This window comes from Anser anser, assembly GCF_964211835.1.
Source record: "Anser anser genome assembly, chromosome: 16".
Classification (NCBI taxonomy): Eukaryota; Metazoa; Chordata; class Aves; order Anseriformes; family Anatidae; genus Anser; species Anser anser.
Window position 1 is genome coordinate 18,723,945 of NC_139737.1, and position 16,188 is coordinate 18,740,132.

The 16,188-nt window shown below is 42.9% G+C and overlaps 1 protein-coding gene across 1 annotated transcript in view; it reads right to left on the reverse strand.

Moving 5' to 3' along the window:
• LOC310882504 (uncharacterized protein) overlaps window positions 1-16,188 on the reverse strand; it is a gene marked incomplete at its 3' end in the record, with an annotated part of 45,724 nt that overhangs the window by 4,367 nt on the left and 25,169 nt on the right. Inside the window, exon 2 of the mRNA XM_083801362.1 lies at window positions 602-654. Within this exon, the coding sequence (XP_083657488.1) occupies window positions 602-651 (50 nt within the window). The 5' untranslated portion in view covers window positions 652-654. The remainder of the gene's footprint in view (window positions 1-601; window positions 655-16,188) is intronic.

Here is a 16,188-nt window from a genome sequence, read left to right on the forward strand (position 1 = left end):
TAACTCACTTCCCCTACTTCACCTTCTAAAGAATGCTTCAGAAAGAATCATCCCATTAGGACAGAGCTTTCAAACTGCAAGCAATTAAATAGCTAAAACTAATAGCTTTTCCCCTAGGGAACATTAAGAGGGACAAATTATTTTGTTATAAGTAAACTGAGTTATAAACCATGAAATATCTGTCAAAGCAAAATTTGTAACGCTACAGATTTAGTTAAACTACAAAATGAGCCATATTTCCTGTAGAAGGAAAAAATAAGGCCTCCAATAGCAAAGATCCTTTCTGTGGATACAGCATTATAACGTGCTTCGTTTCCCATCTTCGTATCCTTCTCAGAAGATAAACTTGGGATAAAAAGTGGTGTATCAGTACTTTTATTCTTGCTCATCTTCCTTCCTTTCACAAAAACAACAATTTTCTCAAAGTTATATTGATCTTCAAACACAATCCAGACTTTGCAGCTGCCTCAAAATACAAAATTTTCATTGGATTTCCCATTCCTTTTACTGAGAACTGTCACCACCTTTCAGGTGCAGACCGTACTGAAAAAGGAGATTTCTTTCTTTCTTCAAGTAAGTTTTAAATTAATAGATGTCATACCTTTCAGATGGTTCTGCTCGCTGTTCTGCAGGCAAAGTCTTCTCTCTCATCCCCTGCAAGTTAAGTTTAGTTCAAGACTTAGCTGAATATGTACAGAATACACAAAGTACCAACAACCACTTCATGTGGTTTTTTGTGGTTTTTATTTTATTTATTTATTTTTAATTTTATAGCCCTGAATACACCTCACCTACTTAACGTTGTTCCCTAATTCAGCATTGTGGGTACAGTTCAGTTAAATTTTGGGGCTAAAGTAAGCATCACTGCTTCACTCAGCATTGAGGACAAACTGATAGAACACTAAATCAAATTTGTCAAATCCTCTAACAAAGAAAGTAATTATTTTAAACAAAATGACAAAAATTGTGTGTGTGGGGGGGAGAGTTTTCATCAAAACTTGTGTTTGCCAACCCCGTAAAAGGGACATACTTTTCTGTTTTCTGTCATTTATCAACAAACAAGAAAAAAAAAACCTCTACCCCCCTAAAAACTAAGCAGTTGCTGCTACATTCATTTTAGAACTTTACCAAATGGAGATTGTGCTGGCTAAACAATACAGAGATTGAAAGAGTTAAAAGCAATAAGCAACCAGTATTACTGTCCACTTTGATTTCCAGCCTAAGAAGCCCATACACTTAACAAGTGGTCATTTGTACACTCAGACTGATACTGGAAACACAGATGTTTTCGCAGAAAGAGATGCCCATTTAATTTTATGGAAAATTTATCAGACTCCATCTACTCCAAAGCAATCAAAACCGATAACTCAGCACATTGTCAGAACTCTCACTTGGAGCACATAGCTCACCTGGAATAGTTTACACAGAACACGAGCATGTTTCATCAGTGACAGCTTCGTGTACATGAGAATATAAAAGGAAAACATTTCTGTCTTTTAATATTCTTTCACTGACAACAGGATGACTCAATAGCACATCATGACATCGTGAAAACAACCACAAGACACTGAGTGTTCCAAAAACAGAATTAAATCCATAAAAGCTCAATCTATTTCACAATGGTTCCCACTGCCTTAAAGCTCGCCTCAAACATACTATCAGTACTTTTTGCAAAGATAGGATAACAATTGGTTTGAGAAACATTCCAAGACTGGAAAAAAAAAACAGGCACATAAGGACTCAAAAATGTACTCACTTGGAACTTTGTGTCTCCTCTCTGGCAAATTTTGCTGGACTGAGTAGTTGAAGTCGGTGATGGTTCAGAATACCGCGTATAACGCATCGGCTGACGGTTTACTGTTGGTGTCACAAGTCTCTTAACAGGTGGAGGCTGGAATGCATTCTGGGATTCCAGCTTTGAAAGGGAAACAGCAATCAATTTATCCTTATGTCCACCCAAATTAATTCCAATATTTATTGATGAAAACAAATTACAGAACTATAAACCTCCCCCCATCGGTCTTGGCACTCAGTGAATACAATTTGAAAATTCTGAAGACCGTTCAACTTGTAGAGGGAAATCACCAGAAAACCAGTAACGAAATCCATAAAGCTATATATAAGTAGCCAAAGTCTGACTGAATTCCGTTTCAAAATTTGGCAGTTAGCTTCATAGACAAAATAATTCATGCTACCATAATTAAAATAATCCATGTTCCTAGAATATGCTCCTATCTTTTCCTCTGCCCACACTGTGATTTTTTTTTTTTAGTAGCTTAATTCATTAATTTAACATTTGAAGTGATAAGCAACTAATTATACAGGCTTCTGGGCTTCACATCCCCTACATTTTCCCCCTTCAAAGTTACACAAACAATAGAACACACTCAAAAAAAACAACTTGTCAATCTTACAATAATCTCATTGATTAAAATATGATCCAATGCTTTACATGTGCATTAGATGCACTTCAAGTAGTGGGTTTGACTTCCCTTTTCAAAGCATTTTCACAGACCAGAGTTAATTTTTAACACAGACCACTGCGTGTTCTGCAAAACTGACTTAACTGAACTGTCAGACAGAAAACAAACCCTAAAGGCTACAAGATTTACCGATGGCTCCGCCTGCGGTCTTAAGGATCAGAAAATACAGTCTTAGGAAGCATGCTATTGTTCAAATCAATACCAACAGGAAATCGTTTACACCGCAGCTTTAATTTCACAGTATCTCCCAGCTCTTAGTAATAGGATTCACACTCTCTCTAAAGTATACAAAAATACATCTTTCTAAAAAATATTACATTCAGTTTGAAACCTTGAATAAGACATGTTTTATGTAAGTTCACAAATCTACTTCGAGTGAACGACGGTTCATTGCTGGTTTTAAAGGTAAAAAAGAAAAATATTAATTCCCCCAGTTAGGCATTCAATACACCAAGAGCTATTCTGCCTGGTACAGTTCCTTGAAATAAGAAAAATACCACATCACTGCTACCCACTGCAGAAGTTTAGCCCGAGTGCACAAGTGTTCCGTCAACCGCATGTTCACTTTAGCAGGAAAACACACGATCGTCTCCTCAGCAAATAATTGCTTCTCATCACGGGCTACCCTTCTCCCGCCACCATTATGAATTCTAGTATTATGAATAGACAATCTATCTCCTTTCACCCACTGACAGCTGCGTGCAACATTCATTTAGTGGCTGACAATTTCAGGCTCTCTGTTGCAAATCTGGCAGATCTTTCTTAATGCCTTATCACAGGTGTATTGCTATAATATAACTGAGAATTCACACCAGATTTGGTTTTAGTTATTTGGATAATATTTATGATATACTTCACTTCTCCATGCCCTTGTAATTTGGCAGATGGTGAAAAGATGGTCCAGGAAATCTGAGATGTTTGTAAACTCTGAAGTGATTGTAAACTTAATTATACATCCATCCAGTCAAGGAATTAGCACAGAAACTTCTTGAGACACTGTCCCTTTTCTCATTAGAACAGAAGATGAAAAGTTTGCACATCTTGTTATTTCCTTCAGTCACCTGATCTTCAAGTGGTCATTTAAGGGTTTTGCAATTTAATAAGCCCAAGGATACCCCTAACTAAAGTCATCAAAAAAAGATGACTAGTTTTCATTTTTTAAAGAAAATGAAAGGAAATCATGCTTTACCACAGCATTATCACCAGTTCTGTGCTACCTCCAAATAGGAATTTAGGAGCGTTAAGATTTATAGCGTCAGAAAAGAAAAAGAAAAAAAAAAACCTCTACCCCCCTAAAAACTAAGCAGTTGCTGCTACATTCATTTTAGAACTTTACCAAATGGAGATTGTGCTGGCTAAACAATACAGAGATTGAAAGAGTTAAAAGCAATAAGCAACCAGTATTACTGTCCACTTTGATTTCCAGCCTAAGAAGCCCATACACTTAACAAGTGGTCATTTGTACACTCAGACTGATACTGGAAACACAGATGTTTTCGCAGAAAGAGATGCCCATTTAATTTTATGGAAAATTTATCAGACTCCAACGATGGTTCATCGCTGGTTTTAAAGGTAAAAATGAAAAATATTAATTCCCCCAGTTAGGCATTTAATACACCAAGAGCTATTGTGCCTGGTACAGTTTTGCAATTTAATGATACCCCTAACTAAAGTCATCAAAAAAAGATGACTAGTTTTCATTTTTTAAACAAAATGAAAGGAAATCATGCTTTACCACAGCATTCTCACCAGTTCTGTGCTACCTCCAAATAGGAATTTAGGAGCGTAAGATTTATAGCGTCGGAAATTAACAATTTTCCTCCTCTTTACTTTGAATGGTGATAAAAAGCAGAAAAATTAGTTTTCTGTGCCCGAATGAACACGGAAGTCTGTACAAAGTCTATATGACCACTCAAGCAGTATTTTTCTATTTGTGATCATTTCTTCAAGAGAAAACTTGCCTCAACAGGAATTTTAATATGCAGCTTCACCCCAAGTTGGGGGACAAGATAAAACGACTTGGTGTGTTCTAGAGCTGTTGCTCTCAACTTACAAAGATAACATAATTCTTAACCTGAGTAATCTTCACAGCCCATCATCTATTGTGGATACATGCCAATATTAACTTGATTTGATGTCTATGTTGTCACTGAGGTTTGAGAAAATTTTTCTAATAGTGATAAAGCATTGAAAAAGTTATCTACCTCAGCTTAAGACATTATTGGTTCTTACCTTTCTTCGTTTGGACTGGAAGTCAGTAATATCCGGTTTATCTATGTCCGGAGGCTGAGGGAAAAAACAAAGCATAAATATTAGAGGGCAATTTTTTTCTCCTGAGAGAGAGGGTTCCCTGCAACAAAAATGTGGGGGTTCATGGTCAACTTACACAACACAGCGGCAAAAGAGATGTCATTCTTTTAGCATCCTGTTGAAAAAACAGCGCAATAAATTAAACCGGCCACAACGTAAGGAAGAATAGTTTTATCTTTATCCTTTGATGGCACATTTACTAAGTTTTATAAACACATGAAGCAAAAACAGATTAAAAGAAGTGCTATTTACCAACAAAGGGCTTGACAGCTTCTCCACTGCCTCCAAGATGCACCACGCTGAGGTACTCAAGGTAGCGTGGGACCGCACAGTTTCTTCTCTAGCTTTCGCTCTCTTTTGTGCCTGAAAAATTAGCATTTTAAGTGTTACAATGGTCAATTCTCAGCTAAGGAGGCATGTTTTTTACGTCCCAAGGCTACACTGATGATACAATCAATATATTCTGATGACAGAGAAACATGCAGTCACTGGGAGTTCAAGCCATAAAGAAGAGAATACGTTCGGAGTTTAATGAAGTTTACCTTGGGCCTCAGTGCATCTTGCACGTGCTTGTTGCACGAGCAATAAAAGAACTCCGTACTTGTAAAAGGTCAAGACGGATGATGCCAGGACTGCTAAGGCCTCCGAAGCAGTAATCAGGGAAACAGAACTCAAGAAAAGGCTTGTGGTACAGAAAGCATTTTCAGTAACAACACAGACCTCAGAGTTTCACGATGGTCTAAGTGTACCATCTTAAAATCAGTGTATACAATCATAACCAGGAACTAGTTTTACTTCTCTCTTGCTTCCTCCCTTCCCCCAAGATTAAAGTTGGCTGCAAATCTTTGTCTTAAAAGATAAAGATCTGATTTAAACTGTAACAGATCTAAACATTACACTGAAAAAGTAAACTGTTTATTTGCACCACCCAACTTCAAATATCAGTCAAAAACTTCCTTTGGTGTGACTTTTTTTCTTCCCAGGTTAAACCCCTCAAATAACCACACTGTGCTTATCACACGATGTGAAGACAGGAAGCAGACCACGCAGCATGTAAAAACACAAGTGAGACTCACAGAACCACAGAATGGTTAAGGTTGGAAGTGACCTCTAGAGATCGCCTGGTCTACCCCCCCGCTCAAGCAGGGCCACCCCGAGCAGGTTGCCCAGGACCATGTCAAGTCAGCTCTTGAAGACCTCCAAAGAGGGAGACTCCACAGCCTCTCCGGGCAACCCGTGCCAGGGCTCCATCACCCGCACAGTGCAAAAGCATTTCCTGATGCTCAGACAGAGCCTCACATTTCAGTTTGTGCCTGTTGCCTCTTGACCTGGCACTGGGCACCGCTGAAAACACAATGGCTCTCTATGCTCTTTGCACCATCCATTCAGGTATTTATATACACCAATAAGATCCCCCCAAACCTCCTCTCCTCCATGCTAAACAGGCCCAGCAGTCCCTGCCTCTCCTCAGAGGAGAGGTGCTCCCAGTCCCTTGATCTTCTTGGTGGCCCTTCGCTGGACTCTCTAGTACCTTGCTGTCATTCACAGCAAGCAGCAAGAAGCAAGCTACTCTCTCCTTTAAAAGCCTAGTATTTTGGTTCCTCTTTTTACCATAATGCAGTAATATTGTAAAAAACAAAAATAGCCGACCAAAGAGGGTTCCCAGCTTTGCACCACAAGGTTTCAAGGTTTCCCGTAAGTGAGGTACTTGTACTGCCCTTTTTCCGTTGCACAAATGGACTGTCAGAACAGAGCCAGCAAACCCGCGTTTTCATTTTCTTCAAATTCCTTTTGATTTATCGATAAAAGTCACTTTCATTTAAATACATTCCTACCAAACCTGATTTGACTTTCCTTTTCGATTCAGCTCTAGCTAATCAGAGTTGTCAGCAGTTTTTATTTGCTATTTCCAAGAACTCTTGGGGGCAAATAACTCTCTCCAAGAACTATATGAATCATTCAAAACAGAAAGCATGTTACTGCTTATCTTGGGACTGCATTTAGTCCTGCATGCCTCTGTGTACCAGAAGAACAAAGGATCAGCAAAGTTGATTTTAGATATTTTCAAAGACTGCAGGTTTATACAACATATCCATAGCATGAATGTAGGCATGCTTGGAAAAGAAGATCCACAGATAAATATTAGCCAGGTTTGACTACTGTAGCTTTTGCTACCATAAACACAAGTTTTCAAAGTTATGCTGTCATTGGTTTTTTTGCATCAAGTTATTTTAACGTAATGTAGTCAGAGGCAGACAATGGCACTTGAATGGAATTTTTTGAAAGACCTAACAACAGAGGAAACCCCAACTACCAACAACTAGCCCAAACTGTCATTCTTGTTCTTTCTGACAAGTATTACCTGTGGTAAAAACTGTCATTAAAGAATTTAAACAGAAATCAATCTCAGACGTCTATTTTTGTAGACCAAGAGGGCAGAAGAGCAACTGTTACCACATATTCAGCTCCCTGCTCAAAGCTCCTTTGGCAGTGCTGCTTTTTTTATTTCCATCACTATTTCCCACTACACTACTTTTCTCATACCTGATAAGGTTCCGTCTTTGGCTGCCTTGATCTTACAGCTGCACCACCGGCATAGGCCGTCTTTCCGGGGTAAAATGGAGAAAACCCAAGCTGGTTTTGCTTAAAAACAGACGTGCTTCCACGTACCTACGGAAACACAGTATGAGAAGTGGATAGAAAAACAGGTACACATTCAAACTGATTAAAAGAAATACTGTGCAGTACTTACAGGACACAGTCCTCCAAAAACAAATAAACTGAATGCAGGTTTCTTAGAGCTAGCTGCAGAATGCTGCGAGAGGGAATGAGTTCTTTCAGCTTCTGTGGGCCAGAGCAGTGACGATGAAGTATTTTTTAAAACTGCAACATCTGCCAAAATGACGTATGCTAGATGTAAATGCCTCTCGTACGTACAGAACTTTAACAATAAAGATCACACTAATTCAAGTTCTTCAATACAGAAAAATAAGCATGACTTCAGCTTCTTTAAATAGATCAACTTCACGTACAGACTGAAAACCAAGTATCACCTACAAACTTGAAAACTGTTCACAGAGCTGCAAGTAGTTTTCACCAATCTTACCAAGTTAATACTGTGCTTCCAATGCAGGTATTTTTTTCCTTCAGGCTAAGATAAAAGAGGACCGCATAAACATCAGTGCATTTGTACGGACAAAGCTTTTTTCTGTGTTGGTAAAAGGCTGGAGGCCAGCACAGATCATAATCGCACAGGTTTTAAACCTGGAAGATTCCCCAAAGGCTGCTCTAAGAGTTAACGATCTTCTGCCCATGTATGTTTTACGAAGACACACCAGAAAGTTCTAGTGCACTCAGGTTATATTGCTAAAGCCCAGCAACTCTACTCTCAGCTGTACAAAAGTTCTCTGGAAAACCTGCTGAGCACACGTCAGTCCCTGTCTATATGGGGGACTAGAAAAAGCTGCAAACCTGCTGTTCGCCCTTTCAGCGAGAAGACCTACGTACCAACCTACATCGACACGATGCTTATTTTTTATTTTAAAATGGTGTGCTTTCCTCAGTGAATTTGGCAAAAGACATGAAAGTATTGACAGCTGAAGCCTTCTACCAAGAAAGGTCAAAAAACAGCCTATAGCTTATGTCAGAGTAGTTTCTTTATCTTCTCTTGCTGAAACACAGGAAAACATCTCGTGTTCCTATTTGTCACCTGCACTTATTCACATTTAACCAGCTGTCTGTTAGATATTCTGAGTCACTCTTCCTTCTAGACAATCAGCCTAGTTGTCAAGTTACGGCAAGTCAGCCTGATTTCCTACCGTCCCAGTTCAAAATTTACATATAACCTAGCTGAATGTGTATATTTCAGCATTGACTCTTTCTAACATCAGGGTATCATAAACGTATTCCAAAGCACGCTTCTATTAAAAAGGTGATAGGATTATATACTTCTAAAACACTAAAAATTCAATTTAATTCTCGCATCCAAAGTTGACATTCACCTATTTTATTTACTAAGGTGATGTGGAATATTAAAGAACGCAAGGTACTTCACATTAAAAAAAAAGTCAATTAAACAGAGAACACAAAAATCACCTTCATCAGATGCTCTAGAGGAGGAATCACTGGTTGTTGAGATGTTATCATCGTCTTGTTGAGAGGTAGAATCTTCTATTTCTTTTATGAAGGACAGCCTAGGACTGCCAATGCCAAATATAGAAGATGTCGAGGGCTGACAAGGTGGGACAGGAGAATCCAGCATGGTATAATTCAGACGGCTCCGATGAAGAGAGGGCCTTGTTAACACAACTGGGAAGTTCAGTGCTGATCTACTTGTGGATGGTTCTAGACAAGAACAGGGAGATAATTAGCTTTGCTATAGACAAGCTCACAGAAGCCAAAACCTGTTTCCTATCGACAGCCATGCTATTGCCAAGTTCTAAGCGCAAAAAGAGAGAAGCCAAATTTAACTTCTTCCTCACCCAGATACGGTTGCATCTAACTGTCTGGCTACAACAACAACACTGCTTGCGATACACAGTATTAATGTTGCATCCAGAAGTAGTTAACTATGAGGTTTTACAACACCACATTCTGACCCCGTGCTCAAATGCTCTAACGCTGACTTGGCCGTTCACTAAATCAAACATATATACTCCTTCTCCCATGTACAGCTTGCAATAAGCTTTACAAAATTTGAGATTACACGGTAAATTACAGATAACACTGCAGCTTCCATAATATTGGAACAAAGGTTATATTAATCTGAATACACAACATGAAAATGAACGTTTGCAGTACTTTTTTCCCAAGTTCTTCCATATCAGCTCACGTTAGAGGCAAAACATCATCTCCTACCCATTAACTATTGGGAATTTGACCCAAGGGACAAGGATGTTGACCCAAGTAACCAGATGAGCATTTTTCCCTCTTGAAGCAAAGGGTCTGCAAACAATGCCAGTGGCCTGGAATAGGTGGCCTTGAAGTCTATCTTGCTAAAAAAAATCTTATTCTTAAGCATAGTATTCGACACCCATGGACAGCAACATAAGCTGCAAAAGGTTCCAGGGTGTCCACCTGCTCCTGATCTCCTGGAGTTAGCAAGCTTGCAGTGCAGCTGTTCTTAATGAAAGCTCCTTTCACGCAGTTACATAGGAAAGCCAACATGTGTTCCTCAGTCACGAAGACCTTCTCTATTCTTTTCTCCAAACTCATTCCCAAGCTACAGCTACACAGAAAGCCATCAATCTCCTTGTTTACAATTAGATGAGATTGGAGGCAAAGATATTTCCTCCTTATTTTTTGATTCTGCCAACAACAGAAGCAACTGACTTTCCACATTATCTATGGTTACCTACGCACGCTCAGACAAAACTTCTTTACTTATTAAAAGCTGACTTCCCCAAAACAGCTAATTTAAGAGAAACTCAAATAAGAATAGATGCAAATTTATACAACAGGACTACAGGAACAGTGAGAGGCACTGGATATAAGACAAATTAATCTTTCATGAGGTAAAGGAGTTGCAAACCTCGTTGCCAACGGTCAAATACCTTTTCAAAGACACCCCCTCCCCCCGCGTAGACCTTAAAATTATTGAATATTTTAAGGATAATAATCTCATAAACCACATCCGTGCACAAGTTCCCCAGTTCACCATCAAGTTAACAAGGAACTTTACTAAATTGATCAAAGCCCAGAACAAAAAAAACCAAAACAAAACAAACAAACTCAGGACACGAGACGGAATTTTCCTCTGCCATTCTAGCATCTAGTCTTTTGTTTCGAAGACTGCAAAACAAATTAATTTTTTTAATTGCCTTAGGCAATTAGACAGATTTTCATTCCATATCTTTTAAAAGATGGAAAATGCAACCCAGCACACTTGCAAATGACTTATTTTCAGCATTTAGCACCTGGCTAATAGAGTACCTAAAGTTAACTGATGCCTTCCAAGAGCATAAGATGTATGCTTCGTAACTGTGTATACAGTTTAAAGCTAAGACGGTTTCACAAACAGTTGTTTCGACTTTTTTGATTGTTTGTTTTTTTTTTTCATTCTGTCAAAACCCTCATTCCAATTTCCTTTTGAAATTCAGATTCAAAACTAGAAATCTGTGAATAAATACAGATGGCCAGAATTCCAAATGATTTTTCACATACCTCGTCTACTAATTCCTGCTGGTTCAGGCGTGAATCTCTCATCGATTTTGGTATCTTCATCTGAATAATCGTGATGATAGTTTACCGGAGTCTCCTCCTGGTTTGCAGATTCATTTCTGTCTACACACTCCTCCTCACGCTTATTGAAATACTTCTGCAGCCAGGCCGGTACAATATTTTTCACAGTTTCTGTCATTCTGCTAATTATTCCCTGCTTGAAAGAAAAAACACTTGTTTAATTACAGAAACGCAGTCAACAGCATATGCTGCGATACCACCTTCCACGGACCTTGAAGACAGATATTATACAGCAAATATTCAGAAGACGACGACGAGGTTGATCCCTGGCATAGGATCGCTACACTTCTGGTAAACCTAAAATTCACCTAAGATTGATTTACAACTACCTATCACTGTCTGCACTTCCAAGTGACCTTGGCAAGGTTCAAAGTTTTGAAACCTCTGCCAAAATTCACCAGCAGGTCGTCAATCTGCAAGGCTATCAGGAAACTCTACGCCTGAACAGCTCCTGACCTACAGACTTGTTCCAGGACTCTTCCTCTTCGCACCCTCCCGTGAAAACCAACTAAACCAGAAGTTCAGCAATTATCTACTGCGACAGTCAGGACCATACTACCCATTAAAATCAGTGAATCTAAATATTTTCAATTTTAGTAATGCTGAATTGCAGTGACTATACGCACAAAAAACAGTTCTGCTCTCAACAGTCAGGCTAACCCAGAAGATGTCCTGCAAGAAACACAGCTATAGCTATAGCACCAGCACCTCCTCTTGCAAGAGCCTTCTAAAGCTGTTGCTGTATTTTGTAGAAGACTGACTCTGCGGCATACATCGGGTACGATCGGAGAATTCCCACCTGACCGAAAGCCCCAGGAACTACGGTTAAATAAAAGATAAATTAATATAAATGAATATAATTAATAATAAAAATTAATAATAAAAATTAATATCCAGAAAGCTGACAATCATGAGCTAGGCATCCTGCTAATCATCCCTCCTGCAGGCAGGGGGAAAAAAAAAAGGTAAATTAGATCCAGGACTAGTTCCCAGGAACTTTGAAGCTGCTAACTATACTGCCTACAGTGCCCAGGCACCTTCAGAGCTTAATGGTAAGAGACAGAGGGTTTGGTGGGCTGTAATTATGATCACAAGCACACAAAACACATCTATTTAAGTATTTCTAAGAATCGACTTATCGACTAAAGTTGTAGGGGGAAGGATGAGAAAAACAGCGGGGTAGGGATCAGAACCAGAGGTATAACCTCACAAAATCGCATCGGTCGCTTTCGTGCCTCCCCAACTGCATCACTGAGAGACAATTAACATTAAGCCACAGAACCTTCTGCAGAGTGGACATGATATTGAAAATAAACTGAAATTAATTGACAAATGCTCTAAGCAAGCTATCTGCTCAAAGCTCGTCCTTTTACGTTATGAACATTTGCACGATTCGTCTGGTTACAAAGCTAACTGCTATAATAAATGCACACATGTAACACCTATCAGTTTGTCTATTTATCAAATCATTAAAACTCTTCCCCGATAAGTTACTGTTAATTTGATCTGCGCTGGATGTGCAGCAGCCATTCTCTGTGCAGAATCCCCCAGATATCCCCACGCACGTGTTTGCTCTGGCACACTCTTTAAATAAACCTACTGGAAAACACGCAGAGATAACAGACAATGGAAAAGTTAGAAAACCATCTCCACTGATTATTTTCAATCCACGTGTAAGGTTTATCAGTTAGCTACACAGTGTCGGCACACGCAAGCTATGGCACTTTCAACATTAATGCACTGTTCAAGCCAGAGGTTTCAACGGTTGCTCTGTAAGCGTGGGGAATGTTTGCATTGCCCTTCCAGGCCAGCTTTAGATGGACAAGATTGATTGTCAATATGTGGTATAAGGGACTTGGCATTTCTGCAAGTGATAAAAACCTAAATGAGCAGCTATCCATGCGTAGCGCTCCCTTGGTTTTGCATATGATAATCAATCCCCTCAGCTACGTTGCTCATTTAATAGCGGAGAGGTTTTGGCTGAACAAACATGTGCAGAGGGCATCTCCAGAGCATCTCTCTGGGCGTCCTGACATTTCTTAGCAAAGAGCTGCTGGGAGGGATCTCGGCGCGTCCCCCCTCCAGCACGGGGATTTTCACACCCCGAATTGACGGACCGCTTTCACCATCAACCTGCTGTACCCTACAGCACAAACGAGAAGCAAAGCCTGGCAGGTAACGTTCAGAGAATTGATGATGGGCTGAGGAGGGGTGCAGGGAGCGGGGAAAGCCCTGGGGGTGGCACTGGGGGTCCTGAGGGCAGCGGGCTGGGGGTGAAGGGGAGGGGGAGGAGGGGGGTAATGGGCTGGGTAGAGGGGTAAGGGGGTAAGTAAGGGGCTGAGGGGGTAACTGAGGGGGTTAGGAAGGGGCTGAGGGGGTAACTGAGGGGGTTAGGAAGGGGCTGAGGGGGTAACTAAGGGGGTAACTAAGCCGTTGAGGGGGTAACTAAGGGGGTAACTAAGCGGTCGAGGGGGTAACTAAGGGGGTAAGGAGGTGGGTAGGGGGTAACTAAGGGGATAAAGGGGCGGGTAAGGTAAGGGGGTAAGTAAGGGGGTAACTGGTGGGCTGAGGGGGAAGGGCCCGCTGTGGGGGGGCCGCTCCTCACCCGCTTGCTCCTGGCACAGGGGGGCTTCGCGGCGCCCAAACGGTGGCGCCGCCTCTTCACCTTGCCGCCGGCCGCTCCTCCTCCTCCTCCTCCTCCTCCTCCTCCTCCTCCTGCTCCTCCTCCTCCTGATCGGGCTCCTGGGCTGCCGCCCGGCGCCCCGCCGCCACCGGCCCTGCCACCGCCGGCCATGCCGCTGCCGGTCGCGCCGCTACCGGTCGCGCCGCCCGAGGCCATACCGCCCCCCCCCCGCGTTCGGTGCCGTCACGGGGCCCCCCCGCCCCCCGCCGCCACGCGCCGCGGGGCCTGCCCTGCCCCTCGTGGGAATAAAAATGTTGTTTTTGCAGAGTTACGTTGTTTAAAGGTAAGGAATGGGGTATCGAGGTGTGCTTGCAGCGATAAGAACGCTTAGCAGGCGACCTTGTAAAATGCAGACAACCAGACTCCGTAGAACAATTCGGGGAAAATCACGGTGTTGAGTCAAGTCAGGTAAGTGAAGAACCATTACCGCTTCAACCAGTAAAAAAGTCGAAAGAAATTCGAAATTTAACAGGCCGGCAACTGAAGGCCATGCATTGTCTGGGAAGCATCAGACAGATTGTGAGCCTGGATCACCCCCTCAGTGGGGAAACAGGGGAGGGTCCCGTCATCAAAAAGTATATAAACTGGGTTTTGGAACCAGCAGGGGCGCTCCTGCTCGTGGGACGCCCGCCACTGCGATCGCGAATAAATTCCTGCTTCGCTGAGCTCCTCGCCTGAGCCCAAGTTATTGGCTACGGAGTGTTTCTCACAATTTGGGGGCTCGTCCGGGAGCCAGTCGCCTACTGGGGAGCCCCACCGCCGCAGCAGCAGGAAGGCATGCCCCGCTGATTTCAGCGGTCCTGTGCATCGACGGCGGCGGTTCTGCGGAGAGCTGACAGAGGGCCCGAGACTGATGAAAGAGGCAGGATCCGTGAAGGAGTGGGGAAGGGAAGAAGGCAGGCACTCCGGCTTTGAGAATTGATCCGGTAACTCTGTGCACAGACCAAGGTAAGAAATAGGAAGTATTGCCTTGGGGGTCGGGTGAGACTCTGTGTGCCGTGTGATTGAGACGTACTTTTGTACGGAGCGAGTGTGGAGTCCTGATCCGCGGTTCCGCAGCTCCGCGAGGGGCGCGGCCGGAGACGGACGAAGCGTGAGATAAGGGAGAGAAAGGAAGAGTCTCGGGAAATGTGGTGTATGGTAAGCCCTTGCACGGGGAAGTGCTTGGCAATACACCAGGGAAATTTGGTGTGCGGTAGTCCTCGCACGGACGGGACGCCCGCCACTGCGATCGCGAATAAATTCCTGCTTCGCCGAGCTCCTCGCCTGAGCCCAAGTTATTGGCTACGGAGTGTTTCTCACACCCTCCCCCTCCCTCCCTCGCGCGCCCCCTCCCCTCACGGGAACGCGCGCCCCCCCCTCCCGCTGCCGCTCCCGTTCCTCGCCCCGCCCCGGTCCCGTCCCGGTCCCGCCGCCCTCCCGCTCCCGCCCTCAGGACCCGGCCGCCATAATGAACCCCGGCCCGGCCACCGTAAGCACGGGGCTAGGAGTCACCTCCAGAGCCTCCCCGCGCCGTGGCGCCGACCGCTGGTGTGCCGCAGCACCGCGCCGGGCGTGGGACGGCGCCCCGAGCCCACAGTGCTCGTCAGAAAAGCCCCGCACCGACAACCGATACCCCCGCACCGACAACCAACAGCCCCCACGCCGACAACCAACGCACAAGCAGTGTTTTAGGCCGGATTCGTGGCCCCGTTGGTCCGGGAAGCAGTCGTCACGCTAAATTCTACCCCACGGCAGGGGAACGATGGGCATCGTGACAGATCGCCGCCCCAGAAAATAAACACATAAATAAAGAATAAAAACGATAACGGGACATGAATCGTGCCCTTAATAACAGACATTGGGCAGTGAAATCACCGACTTCTGCAACAATACGTGCTCAGGGAACTGACTAAAACCCCTCCTGCATCGGCCATGTAATAGCTAGGCAAACATCACATAATACTTCCCTCCGTCATGTACACCAAACCTATTAAGGCAACCATAGTAGTGTGATAACGTGATTTTTCTTCTCCAGATCAGCGTCAAAGGCAGCTACGCTAGGTTTGCTAAGTTCAAACGCTGCTTTATTTATTTATTTGAATTCCATTTTTCTTATTTAGAAGGATTTCCATAGGGTGACAGGCCTTTAATGACACTCACGACTCAGAAACATTTGCCGATGCAGTCAAACGGTGTCTATTAACGCGAGGCACTGAAGTTAATTGGTATTAAAAATGAGCCAAAACGAAAGGCAAGTATCTGCGTGTCCAGCAGAATGACAGCGATCATCACCATTTGATCAACCTTCCCTGTGAGGTCTATCTGCAAGTTACTTTGAGGTAGCGCTAGAAAGAAGCGGTTGGTTCAGAGCATCCCTGCAAAAAGAAACATCCACGGCTTAAGTACCGTTTACTCTTTTGGTATCCTTTTAAGTACTTTTTACCCGTTTCGGACTCCTGCCTTTTCCCGGCTCACTGATGACAGCATTAG